Below are 13,325 nucleotides of genomic sequence, written 5' to 3'. Positions count from 1 at the left end.
CTGTGGTGGAAAGTTCTGGAATCTGCGTGGATCAACAAATTTTCACCCACCCAGCGTTCCCCCAGGTCTCCCGAAAAAAATGGTACCTCACTTGCGTGGGTAGGCATAGTGGCTGCGACATGAAACAGCGCAAAACGCAACATGGTCGCACCTCAATTTCCCAGTGAAATCTTGCCCTTTTTGGACAAAGAGACTACCTTTTGTTTTTGAGCCCTAGCTCTGCCAGCACCCAGGAAAACCTAGCAAACCTATATATTTTTGATAACTAGACACCCAGGGGAATTCAGGATGGGGTGACTCGACTGCCTACCACCAGGTTTTGTTACCCAGAATTCCTTGCAAAGCTAAGAATTTGACCAAAAAAAACACATTTTCCTCACATTTCTGTGGTGGAAAGTTCTGGAATCTGCGTGGATCAACAAATTTTTACCCACCCAGCGTTCCCCAGGTCTCCCGAAAAAAATGGTACCTCACTTGCGTAGGTAGGCATAGTGGCATATTCATGAAACAGTGCTTAACACAACGTGGTCGCACCTCAATTTCCCAGTGAAATCTTGCCCTTTTTGGACAAAGAGACTACCTTTGGTTTTTGAGCTCTAGCTCTGCCAGCACCTAGGGAAACCTAGCAAACCTATACATTTATGAAAACTAGACACCCAGGGGAATTCAGGATGGGGTGACTCGACTGCCTACCACCAGGTTTCGTTACCCAAAATCCCTTGCAAAGCTAAGAATTTGACAAAAAAAACAAATTTTCCTCACATTTCTGTGGTGGAAAGTTCAGGAATCTGCGTGGATCAACAAATTTCCACCCACCCAGTGTTCCCCCAGGTCACCCGAAAAAAAATGGTACCTCACTTGCGTGGGTAGGCATAGTGGCTGTGACATGAAAACGCAACGTGGTCGCACCTCAATTTCCCAGTGAAATCTTGCCCTTTTTGGACAAAGAGACTACCTTTTGTTTTTGAGCCCTAGCTCTGCCAGCACCTAGGGAAACCTAGCAAACCTATACATTTTTGAAAACTAGACACCCAGGGGAATTTAGGATGGGGTGACTCGACTGCCTACCACCAGGTTTTGTTACCCAGAATCCCTTGCAAATCTAAGAATATGACCAAAAAAAACACATTTTCTTCACATTTCTGTGGTGGAAAGTTCTGGAATCTGCGTGGATCAACAAATTTCCACCCACCCAGCGTTCCCCAAAGTCTCCCGAAAAAAATGGTACCTCACTTGCGTGGGTAGGCATAGTGGCTGCGACATGAAACAGCGCAAAACGCAACGTGGTCGCACCTCAATTTCCCAGTGAAATCTTGCCCTTTTTGGACAAAGAGACTACCTTTTGCTTTTGAGCCCTAGCTCTGCCAGCACCTAGGGAAACCTAGCAAACCTATACATTTTTGAAAACTAGACACCCAGGGGAATTCAGGATGGGGTGACTCGACTGCCTACCACCAGGTTTTGTCTCCCAGAATCCCTTGCAAAGCTAAGAAATTGACAAATAAAACACATTTTCCTCATATTTCTGTGGTGGAAAGTTCTGGAATCTGCATGGATCAACAAATTTCCACCCACCCAGTGTTCCCCCAGGTCTCCCGAAAAAAATGGTACCTCACTTGCGTGGGTAGGCATAGTGGCTGCGACATGAAACAGCGCAAAACGCAACGTGGTCGCACCTCAATTTCCCAGTGAAATCTTGCCCTTTTTGGACAAAGGGACTACCTTTTGTTTTTGAGCCCTAGCTCTGCCAGCACCTAGGAAAACCTAGCAAACCTATATATTTTTGATAACTAGACACCCAGGGGAATTCAGGATGGGGTGACTCGACTGCCTACCACCAGGTTTTGTTACCCAGAATTCCTTGCAAAGCTAAGAATTTGACCAAAAAAAACACATTTTCCTCACATTTCTGTGGTGGAAAGTTCTGGAATCTGCGTGGATCAACAAATTTTTACCCACCCAGCGTTCCCCAGGTCTCCCGAAAAAAATGGTACCTCACTTGCGTAGGTAGGCATAGTGGCATATTCATGAAACAGTGCAAAACACAACGTGGTCGCACCTCAATTTCCCAGTGAAATCTTGCCCTTTTTGGACAAAGAGACTACCTTTGGTTTTTGAGCTCTAGCTCTGCCAGCACCTAGGGAAACCTAGCAAACCTATACATTTATGAAAACTAGACACCCAGGGGAATTCAGGATGGGGTGACTCGACTGCCTACCACCAGGTTTCGTTACCCAAAATCCCTTGCAAAGCTAAGAATTTGACAAAAAAAACAAATTTTCCTCACATTTCTGTGGTGGAAAGTTCAGGAATCTGCGTGGATCAACAAATTTCCACCCACCCAGTGTTCCCCCAGGTCACCCGAAAAAAAATGGTACCTCACTTGCGTGGGTAGGCATAGTGGCTGTGACATGAAAACGCAACGTGGTCGCACCTCAATTTCCCAGTGAAATCTTGCCCTTTTTGGACAAAGAGACTACCTTTTGTTTTTGAGCCCTAGCTCTGCCAGCACCTAGGGAAACCTAGCAAACCTATACATTTTTGAAAACTAGACACCCAGGGGAATTTAGGATGGGGTGACTCGACTGCCTACCACCAGGTTTTGTTACCCAGAATCCCTTGCAAAGCTAAGAATTTGACAAACAAAACACATTTTCCTCACATTTCTGCGGTGGAAAGTTCTGGAATCTGCGTGGATCAACAAATTTTTACCCACCCAGCGTTCCCCCAGGTCTCCCGAAAAAAATGGTACCTCACTTGCGTGGGTAGGCATAGTGGCTGATTCATGAAACAGTGCAAAACACAACGTGGTCGCACCTCAATTTCCCAGTGAAATCTTGCCCTTTTTGGACAAAGAGACTACCTTTTGTTTTTGAGCTCTAGCTCTGCCAGCACCTAGGGAAACCTAGCAAACCTATACATTTTTGAAAACTAGACACCCAGGGGAATTCAGGATGGGGTGACTCGACTGCCTACCACCAGGTTTTGTTACCCAGAATCCCTTGCAAATCTAAGAATTTGACAAAAAAAAACACATTTTCCTCACATTTCTGTGGTGGAAAGTTCTGGAATCTGCGTGGATCAACAAATTTCCACCCACCCAGCGTTCCCCCAGGTCTCCCGAAAAAAATGGTACCTCCCTTGCGTGGGTAGGCATAGTGGCTGCAACAGGAAAAGGTTCAAATCGTACGGTGGTGAATTTAAAATACCCTATAGCAAAACTACTTAGATTTTTTTGGGGGGGCACCTGAGTTTTTGGCCTGGGGTTCAGTGGCCATCTTTTGAAACTACCAAACCCAAACAGTTCTGAAAACTAGACACCCGGGGGAGTCCAGGGAGGTAATGGCATGCGTGGGTCCCCCAATTTTTTCCTAAACAGAAATCCTTGCAAACCTTAAATTTAGGTTAAAAAAACACTTTTTCAGACATTTTTGGGTGGGATCTCCCTGCCGGCACAAATGTCCTACCACCCAGCGTTCCCCTTGATCTCCCAAATAAAATGATGCCTCACTTGTGTGGGTGGGCCAAAGGCCTGTGACTAAGGTGGGGTGCTTAATTTGTCAAACCTAAAAACTACATTTTTTAAAAATTCATTTTTAGCCTGTTCTGCTTTGGGGCACCCACACAAGTGAGGTATCATTGTACTCGGCATAACAAGGGGAACGCTGGGTTGTAGGACCTTTTTGCCCGCACGGAGATCCCACGCAAAAAAGTTTGGAAAAGTGTTTTTTTTACCTAATTTTAAGGTTTGCAAGGAATTCTGGGTAGGAATACATTGGGGGACCCACGCATGCCATACCTCCCTGGACTCCCCGGGTGTCTAGTTTTCAGAACTGTTTGGGTTTGGTAGTTTCCAAAGATGGCTGCCGAGCCCCGGGTCAAAAACTCGGGTCCCCCCCCAAAAATCAAGGTAGTTTTGCTATAGGATACGATTTGGACCTTTTCCTGTTGCAGCCACTATGCCTAACCACGCAAGTGAGGTACCATTTTTATCAGGAGACCTTGGGGAACGCTGGGTGGGAGGAAATTTGTGTGAGCCCAGTGATGCCACGCTTTCCCATACAAAAAATTGTGAAAAAAATGATTTTTTTCAGCTAAAATTGAGGTTTGTAAGGGATTCTGGGTAAAGGAACGTTGGAGGATCCACGCAAGCCATACCTCCTTGGAAGCCCCCCGGGTGTCTACTTTTCAGAAATGTGTGGGTTTGGTAGGTTTCCCTTGATGGCCGTCTAGCACGGGGCCAAAAACCCAGGTAACCCCTCTTGCAAAAGCATTGACAATTGGTGACAATGTCAAAACCACCAGCTTTTACAATGCCAATAGCAAATGCTAGACCTATTACATTGCAAATGCTTGTTCTGTTGAGCAGATAAGGTATGGAGACATCTCTGCTGTCAAACGATGCCTAAACATTGCATTGGACCTAAAGGTGCCATGTTCTGCTCTGCGCAGTTGTGTTGCCGTCATTGTCTGTGCAGAAATTTCCTCACAAAAGATGTTGAACTCTTTCAACTTTTGCTGTAAGAGGAATGACCTTTTGATGCAACAGAGGAAACAATGACAACGGTATTTGTAAGTGACCAGAATATTACAACATGTCAAACTCTTCTTGACTTCCTTGTGTGAGCTCGGGGCATATCTTCCCTTGGCCCCCACGTGAAGAAAAATTATATTGATAAAACACTCAGTGCGCCATGCTTCCACTTTCTAAGCAGCCCGGGACAATGAAGTTTGCGTCTCTGTATAGGTCTCATATTTACAAGAGTTTAAGCTATTGGCATTGTACATGAAAATGCCTTTTATTTATGAGTTTATTATCAAAACATATAAATAAAAGGCATTGTCATTTACAATGCCATAAACTCTCGCAACTGCGAGACCTATTACATTGCAAATGCTTGCTATTCAGTTTACTTGAGAAACAAGATTTATGATCTGGGTTCTAATTTCAAAACCACCTCGGTGGGGATAAGGTCGGGAGTTGGTTTATTTAATATCCGTCTCCTTCAGAACTGACTTTTAACTGCAAACCTGTTGCCTGAGAGAGGTCTCAGGCAGAGTCTGCCTGAGGAAAGGTGGTCTTTCAAGGCCGCTTGGACAGAAAAAACTCAGAGCCCATCAGTCATGAGGGTCACAGCAGCTCAAATGTGAGTTTGTCAATTGTGTCCCTCAGATGTGTAAGATCTTTTGTGTTGCAATTCTTTAATGGAAGTCTGGTCCCCCAGGTCGAAGGGCGCTCCAGACGGGAACTTTGAACATCAGCGACTCAAAGAACAGTGGTCTGAGACCACTGGGCGCAAACTACCAGTAGGCCCAGACCCCAGGCCCCAAACTAAGGCTGCCTATGGGTGCATTGACCGGTAAGCGTCTGGTGGCAGATACTGCTAACGTGTACAGTGATCATTACATAGATGTGCCAAGTGACACTAGTAGTAAAGACATGTCTTGGATACAAAACACTATAGCCTGATGTAATGACATATCAGAAAAGTAGAACTGGGGTATATAAAGAGACAATCGATGTGCCAAAACCACAGGTGCAGTAACTGCAGGTGGAGGGGGGGGGAAGGGGGGCCAGTAGTGTGGAGAGTAGGAGTATGTATACAACATTGACCTATGATAGGAAAGAGGGGTAGTGGGGCACCAGGCTTAGGCCTCTGGGAGGATGAGTAATTTCACCTTCCTGGGTGTGGAGGCGAGTAAGATCTTAGCAAGGGTCCGTTTGCCAGGACGGTCTAGTAGGTATATAAAATTTGCGTTGTAGGCTTTTGCACAATTATGCTAAACCTTTGGAAAATTACGCAAAATTACACGTAATTTCCTGAAATGGAAATCCATCCTTTGGTGTTATATTTTAGCACAGCTGCTTCACTAGATCTACGCATTGCCTTTTTTAAGTACTCCACCTCTAAACATTTGAAAAATCTACCCAGCTATTGAAACCTCAGTTAGCTTTCCCTGTCGCTGCTTGACAAGGAGTGAAACAATCCCTGTACTAATAGGGAACTACTTAAGATGCTCAAGTGAGCAAAACAAGGGCCCAGTTATAAAACAAGATGTATCGGATCCACTCAAATGAAGCTTCATCCTCACCAGCAGTCTCCTTGAATCTCATCAATCTGGTTTCTATGTGGTACGCAATATGGAAGTTCACTCTCTCTCGCATTCTGAGATGAGTTATTTGCTGTTGGTGATGCTGCCTCTGTTATGTTCCCTTTAAACCTACCAGTGGCATTTCACACCATAAACATTGCCATCCTACCTATCTCCCTTACACATGAAGTGGGCCACAGTTATTCAGTCTTTACACTTCCACTGAATTGGATCATTTCTGGCTAATCTCACTCCTAGGCTTTGTTCGTCTCAACTCCTATTGTGAAACTTATACATACCCCCTTTAGGAGAACTTATGTATAAATGCCACCTTCCTGTTCCGCAGAATGCAGACGACTCTGAATTTAACCTAAAAAAGTGAGTACTCCTGAAACTGTATCTTACCAAGTGCCTGCTATCAGCACACATAATGGGAGTCCTCCAGCTGTCTCTATTTTAATGACTCAAGGATGATGCTATTTCTACAAACAAGCCTATATTTGAACAGCCTCGTAAAACATATATGTCCCTAAAATTTGTCCAGAATTTACCGTGATTACTCATGATTCAATTAACTCTTCAAAAGTGAAAGGTTGGGTTCAGCCTGCTGAGACTCCTTCACAATCTCAGAGCCCTATCTCCAGGTACTCTCCCCACACCCCAATGCCACCACAGAAGTCATCCTCTTTCATATGTATAAACAAATGTGGTCTCAGCTTCTGCTAGCTAGCAGTGGCGGATGCTATTTAACGACGGTGCGGGGCGGGTCGCAGGGGAGAGGGAATAAAAACAAAAATTCAACAATCTCTTACCTTTGTGATGCCACCTCTTGGTCCTCTTTGACTGCTTCCAGGATCCAGGGCAGGAACAGGAATAACCCAGGCTTCCAGGCTCCCCTAATCCATTCACAATGCTGCATTATAGTGTTGTGATTGGTCTGAGCGCTGTGGTTCGGTGCAACGGATGGGGACAGGGAGCCTGGGCATGTTCTCTACTCAGGCTGTAATGCAGCCTGGGTGGAGAACATGCAGAGGGCGCATGACCGTTTGGTCGGCCTGAGGCAGCTGGCCAGACTGTCATGCGCACTTAGAGAGTGCGAACCACTCCTCCTCCAGCTCATCCGTGAGAGCCCCGTCCCTACCCAGCTGAGCAACAACGAAAAAATAAAATGAAAATAACGAGTTATTATTTTAGTTTTCCTATTTTGACCTGCTCAGTGGGGTGACGCTCCTCCGCCTTAGCAGAAGAGCCGCCCTTGCTAGCTAGTGCAAGGTGCATTGGCTTCCCTGATACCTGGGGCATGGAAGCTGAAGGCTCTTTCACCAACCATAAGTTACTTCGACTGGCTGCCCATGAGTGCCAGATCCGCGTTTAAGCCTCTGCGTATCATCCACAAAGCACTCCACCCCAGCCACTCTATGCACCCGACACACACTCCACCCCAGCCACTCTATGTACCTGACACACACTCCATCCTCCTCATTGGTTGCATTCCACTTGCTTTGTCTCAATTAACCTCACAAGCCTCAAACCTCCTCCAAAGAGCTCAGATGGCCAAGCTGTGTCCTTTGCAGAGGGGACGCTATTTACGTAATATCCGACCAAGGGGAAGCCTTCCAGAATTTAGAAAGATATGCAAGACCTTCTTAGAAAAACTGGAAAAGTTTAACCAGGAAATGCTTCCAATTTTTATCATTGGGAGTGGTGTTATGCGTGACAGGATGTTTAAATAAATTACTATGAAGTAAAAAGTACGTGTTAAGGGTGAGCAACTGCGCATGCAGAGTAATGAGTCCGCGCACAGGTATTTAGCTGCCTAGGCCTATTGTTTTTGTTTTGACGAGAACAAAATCACTTTAACTTGCGAAGAAGGAAGCTGTGCTTGTCAGTGGGTTTTCTTTGGCAGTAAGTGGTTACCTCATTCAGTGAGAGCGTTAAGAATATGCAGTCTTTTGTGGTGTGGCTTGAAGGCTGCGAGGCGGCTAAGTGAGCAAAGTGTGTCCTGAATACCAATTCCACAGGCGCTTTGTAACCTTGCTTCTGCTGAAAGACACCATTCATGAAGGTTGCTTGTGTATTCAGCCACACACATGCACAGCAACAGGTACATGCATATTATCATCACACAGATCTACCGACAAGGGCCTCCCCACTCACCTCTCAAGCACACAAATGCAAATAGTGAAACAGACACAAAAAAAACAGACACAAAAACGCAGAGCCGTACACCCAGTCAAGCAAAATACCTTCTGCAACATGCCTGTCTTTGCTAGGAGGCCTTTGAAGTCCTGCTTTCATACACATCAAGGCTCTGTACTGAACAAAACCGACCTATGGAAATATATATTTTTCAATCTTGTTGAAGCAAATATTTCCTCTAGTTAATATCTGTCTTCTCTCGCTGTGCAGATCGAATACCTCCTGAAAAAACTGACCGAAGCCATGGGAGCTGGCTGGCAGCAGGCCTATTTCGAGGATTACAAGGTCGGCCTCGATTCCAAACGAAATGGCCTCTCGGCGTGGGAGCTGATCGAGCTAATTGGAAGTGGGCACTTCAGCAAAGGCATGGACCGGCAGACCATATCCATGGCCATCAACGAGGTGTTCATTGAGCTTATACTGGACGTGCTGAAGCAGGTAAGAACTCCGAGAAAAGACAGAACTAGGTAGAAATTACATTACTGACACCATTCTGTCTAGCAATTCTTTTGTTGTCTGGCATCTGTCTAGTAACAAGGAGGAAGGGAGAAAAGAATATGTTTGCATATACTGTTTTACAATTGTTATTTTAGTCATTCCGAGACGAGATAGGGGTTTCTGGTCACAATGAGATTACAAGAGTTGAAATTCAATAGTTTGTGAGTATTACACCTGGAGACTTGGCCAAATTCTACATGTGTTCCCCAAAGCTCTTAATAGGGAGGGATTCCTCCCCTCCACCCCACAAACCCCTGGAGTTACCAGTGCCGGCATTATCATTCCATGTTCCATTAATTAAATGTTCAAAGTGGCATGTATGTTAATGTGTTTAACTAGGTGATGGACTGACTTTCTGAAGTAAATCAGTGTAATAAACAAAGGTCATGCGCTCATTTATCAAAGGGAGCATATTGACTGTCGCTGATTTCTATGAATGCTTCAGGAAACCTACAAACATGAGGAAGTGGAATTCAGTGGGTTGCTTCATCTGTGGACACATCTGAAAATGAGGAAAAAGATGTAGACAAGACGAGTGCTTTGCCTGAAAGTTAATTGAAGATTAAACTTGAGTGATACTAAAGGCATGGTGGTAGAGGCCCCCGTCTGGGGTTCAGGTTTCCATCGTATGATCTTTTCCATCAGACTTTCAATTTACTGCTTCTCTGTTATCTTTTCTGTATTACTGTCTGCCTTATTCAGGCAGTGGATTTCTAGAGCCAAAAGCCTTTCTCTTGCCCCATATTAGCTGTGGTAATAGGCATAACATTTATAAAACACAGACTTTCCACAGATTTCTTGACAGTGGTCATCTATAACTCAGCTAGAATAGGTCTTGGGGCTGTCTGAAGGTCTTGAAATGTGCATTACGGTTGAGATGAGAGAGCAACTTGTTCCACAAGAACTGACCCTGAGCAGAAGATGCTCTGCAACCCCTGCTTTTGAGTATGACATTTAATGCGAATGCAAGGCGTTGGTCCAAGCTCCTAAACTTCCTGCTGGGGTAGCACAGGTTTATTTTCCTCTCCCAAGTATTCAGATGCCATTTTATTAATGGCTTTAAACATAATGTATTATAACCCATAGATGGGAGAGGGAGGTGGTATTGGGTTCAACAGATACGGTTCAGTGATACATCCTCCCAGAAACACTCCGAAAAGCATGAAGGGTTATTAAAACACTGCTCTCTGCGCCCAAAAAAAGTATTTTAACAAGATGGACATTTAACATTAATGTAGCATGTTTTTGTACTCAAGGTTTTTTATAAAAAGTTTGCAAATCCTTCACCCACATTAGCTGGTGCTTCATCATAGGGTTTTGCTTCGTACCAGCAACAAAAGTCCAAAGTGGGCTCTCCATGAGAGCTTTTGCTTAGCTCTGCTTGCTGGAGAGGGAATGATGGATTTTGTGACTTTTATCCGAGGTTAATCATTTGTACCCTTTGGGGTTTCTCCAGGTAGTTACAATGGTGTAGTTGTATGTAGGCTAGGACATTCTTCATCTGTTGCTCCCTACCACAAGGTTAAAAAAAGAGGACTTGACTTTTAGGACCTTCCAGGCATATTGTCTCGGTCATGTGCGTCACCATTCTTCTGCTCCATGAATGCTCACGGGGTTCGGCATTCATCATGTCTTTGCAACCCCACACACTCTTCTTACCTCTCTCTCTATCCGACCTAATGTTTATTTACTGTTAAGGGATCTGAGACTTAGAGGCAAAAAGGGGTTTGGGTGGTCTGACTGGCCCAGCATTAAAAGGACCTCTTGGCTGATTCTCCTACAAATACATAGATCTGGGAAAAAAGAGAGATGTACATTATTATATATGCCCCTGTTGACTGACAAACATATATTGTGATTTCAAATGCTGTTCTATTGCAAACTCTTTGCACACCTCCAAAAATCACCGGGAGGGGGAGGGGGGTAGAAACTAGTAATTGTTCCACCCAGCTTCCCTAAGGATACAAATAAATATCAGAGGGGCTAAGAGCACAGTATCAAATCAAGGATCTCCAACAGAAACTGTTGTCGGACCCTCAACAGTGATTTTCTGTCAGTGGTATGTTTCCCGCTAACATACTGATGACTGATAGTGACATCATCCGGTCTGTCCTCCACCAGGAGGAGATGTGTCAAATCGGGAACCATGATATAAAACAATGTGCTTACAATTGCCTCCTACCTTCAAAATATTATGACTTTATTTTTTTTAATGGGGACCATGGGTTGATTTTCCGGGTATTCGTGATGCAGGCTGGAAGGGATACCTATCAGAACGGTTCATGAAGATGTAAACATATACTTATACTTTTCTCATGGGTAAAAGCATAAAGGACTTCTTATAAGTGTTTATTACCTTGTGTACTTCAAGTCATATTGTCAGGCCTTGGTCAAAAGGTGTTTATGTTGACTTCTTGTAGTACAGTTGGGTGTGGCACTGCAGGGAAGGGAGAGATTGAATATTAAGGGAAGACAGTACAGGACAGGGCAGGGTAGTAATAGAATGAAGGCTTCGTGTACTACTTTTATCTACTTCATTTCACAGATAGTGTCGTTTCCGGACATACCGCCTTTGTGCCGTACATTTGTGTCAGCGTTTGAACACACTTAGAATATCACACAGGGTGTACAGAAAGGACATTGGTTTTTATGGCTTTCACTTGCTAAAAAAGCGGTGCAGAGAACAGGTTCGGCTTGACGACTCGTAGGGTGTCTCCAGTGCAAGTATTAATTTGAAAAGTACATGTCTTAAACACTTTCATTTCCCACTGGATAGATTGTGAAGTGTCCAGCGCAGGACATAAGGAGTGATGCATTATTGCTTTGGGAAATCTTTTTAATAGGTCGTCTATTGTGCATTGAGAATCTCTTAGACTGATTAATGGACCCACATGTGCCTTGTTCATGGGACACAACCCTCATCTGTAGAGTAGGTACACATGTGGCTTATTTCAATGAGTAGTGATTCCTTTGGAAGTAAGGCTGAATATTGTCTTTCATAGCTGCTCTTTTCTTCAAACAGGGTTACATGTGGAAAAAGGGGCACAAAAGGAAAAACTGGACAGAGCGATGGTTCGTGCTCAAACCCTTCATCTTGTCCTATTACGGAAGCGAGGACCTAAAGGACAAAAAGGGAGACATTCTATTGGACGAAAACTGTTTTGTAGAGGTAAATACTAAGTTCAAGTAAAATATATTAAAATATAAGACGATCGTTAATTTATAAGTAAAATATATCACCAAACTATCGTAATACGTGTGTGAAACACATTTTGAGTTAATTTGTAGTTGGAAAATAACCGGATTAAAACTGCTGTTTTTTTTAAACTGTTGAATTTTCAATCAGAGGAACTTGCCATATGGGAATCAAGCCCACACCGTTAATTCAGTTTAGGGAAATCAATTTGAAAAAAGGTGAATTTTAAGAATGGGCATCCACCAGTTGGCAGGACATCAGTCTTGTGACCTAGCGGAGGCCGTGGTAAAAAACAATTAGTACATTTGAATGTGGCGAGATCCACTGAAGATAGAGGAGCTGCTCTAGGCCGACAATGACTGGTACAGACCTTCTGGGCCAACCTTACAATGTTTGTCTTTGGAGTGGTACCTTTTTAATTTAGAACATTCTACCACAGAGGACAGAATGTTCTAAAAACGTTACACCCCTTCTGCCTTGTGCTATTCCGGTTGTTAAAGGCCTTTACCCTTGTTAAAGGCCGCTCCCTGCGGCTTGGGCGTGTAACTAAGGTTGGGGGATTTTAGAACTGTTCTAGCCCTCGGAAGCAGGAGTAAAAGCTTGAATCTGAGGGGCCATCCAGACATTTGCACTATAGGCATTCAGCAAGATCCAAATCTCCATTTGGGGCTAATTTACTTGAAGACGCATAAAATCACATTAATAGTGCCCCTTGTGAAATCCCTCATCCAGGCCCTCCTGGATTTAATGTGAATGCCTATATTGAGAGACATCCTTCTGTCTTCACTCCAGACTTCAGTTGTGATAAAAGTCACTCAACGCATTGCAGAACTGAGATACTGATGCTCAGTGAACACCTCATCAGAAATAGTATCAAAAGTGGCATAGATAGGCCCCTCTGAGTTAGAGCTCTATGTAAATCGTACAAGAAAAGCTATTATTATTGTATGCTTTAAATTCGGCGTAGTCCCTAGTCCCTTATTTCCATATCAGGGTCATAACGTTCACCAGTTCTAGATGCCTCATTCAGAAAGGGGGGCTATTTCCCAGTTTGCATTAAATGAAAATTTCTCTTCTCAACTTCTGAAGAAACGAGAAAAAGCAACATATTTTATATCGATCCAAATGAGGCAAATTAACGACATCATCCTAAACCAAAAGTTTCTCTAAAATTCGAATTTATGTGTAATAATCAGTAGGAGGTGCAGGGCCAGATTGCAAAGTGGCAGCCTCTTAAGAACATCAATGCAAGGCCACGATGTATTAGACGTACACAGTCAGGGAGGCCCAAAATACCTCTGTAAGTCAAAGTGGGGCAAATCCCCTTAGTGGAATGTGC

The 13,325-nt window shown here is 44.0% G+C and overlaps 1 protein-coding gene across 1 annotated transcript in view; it reads left to right on the top strand.

The window, feature by feature from the left end:
• Window positions 1-13,325, top strand: part of SWAP70 (switching B cell complex subunit SWAP70) — a 434,919-nt gene that overhangs the window by 252,075 nt on the left and 169,519 nt on the right. Inside the window, exons 4-5 of the mRNA XM_078680959.1 lie at window positions 8,503-8,730; window positions 11,813-11,959. Of these exons, the coding sequence (XP_078537085.1) occupies window positions 8,503-8,730; window positions 11,813-11,959 (375 nt within the window). The remainder of the gene's footprint in view (window positions 1-8,502; window positions 8,731-11,812; window positions 11,960-13,325) is intronic.

This window comes from Lissotriton helveticus, chromosome 3_1 (assembly GCF_964261635.1).
Source record: "Lissotriton helveticus chromosome 3_1, aLisHel1.1, whole genome shotgun sequence".
NCBI classification, from domain to species: domain Eukaryota; kingdom Metazoa; phylum Chordata; class Amphibia; order Caudata; family Salamandridae; genus Lissotriton; species Lissotriton helveticus.
Note: the sequence above shows the minus strand (reverse complement) of the source record. Positions and strands in the feature narration are given on the sequence as shown.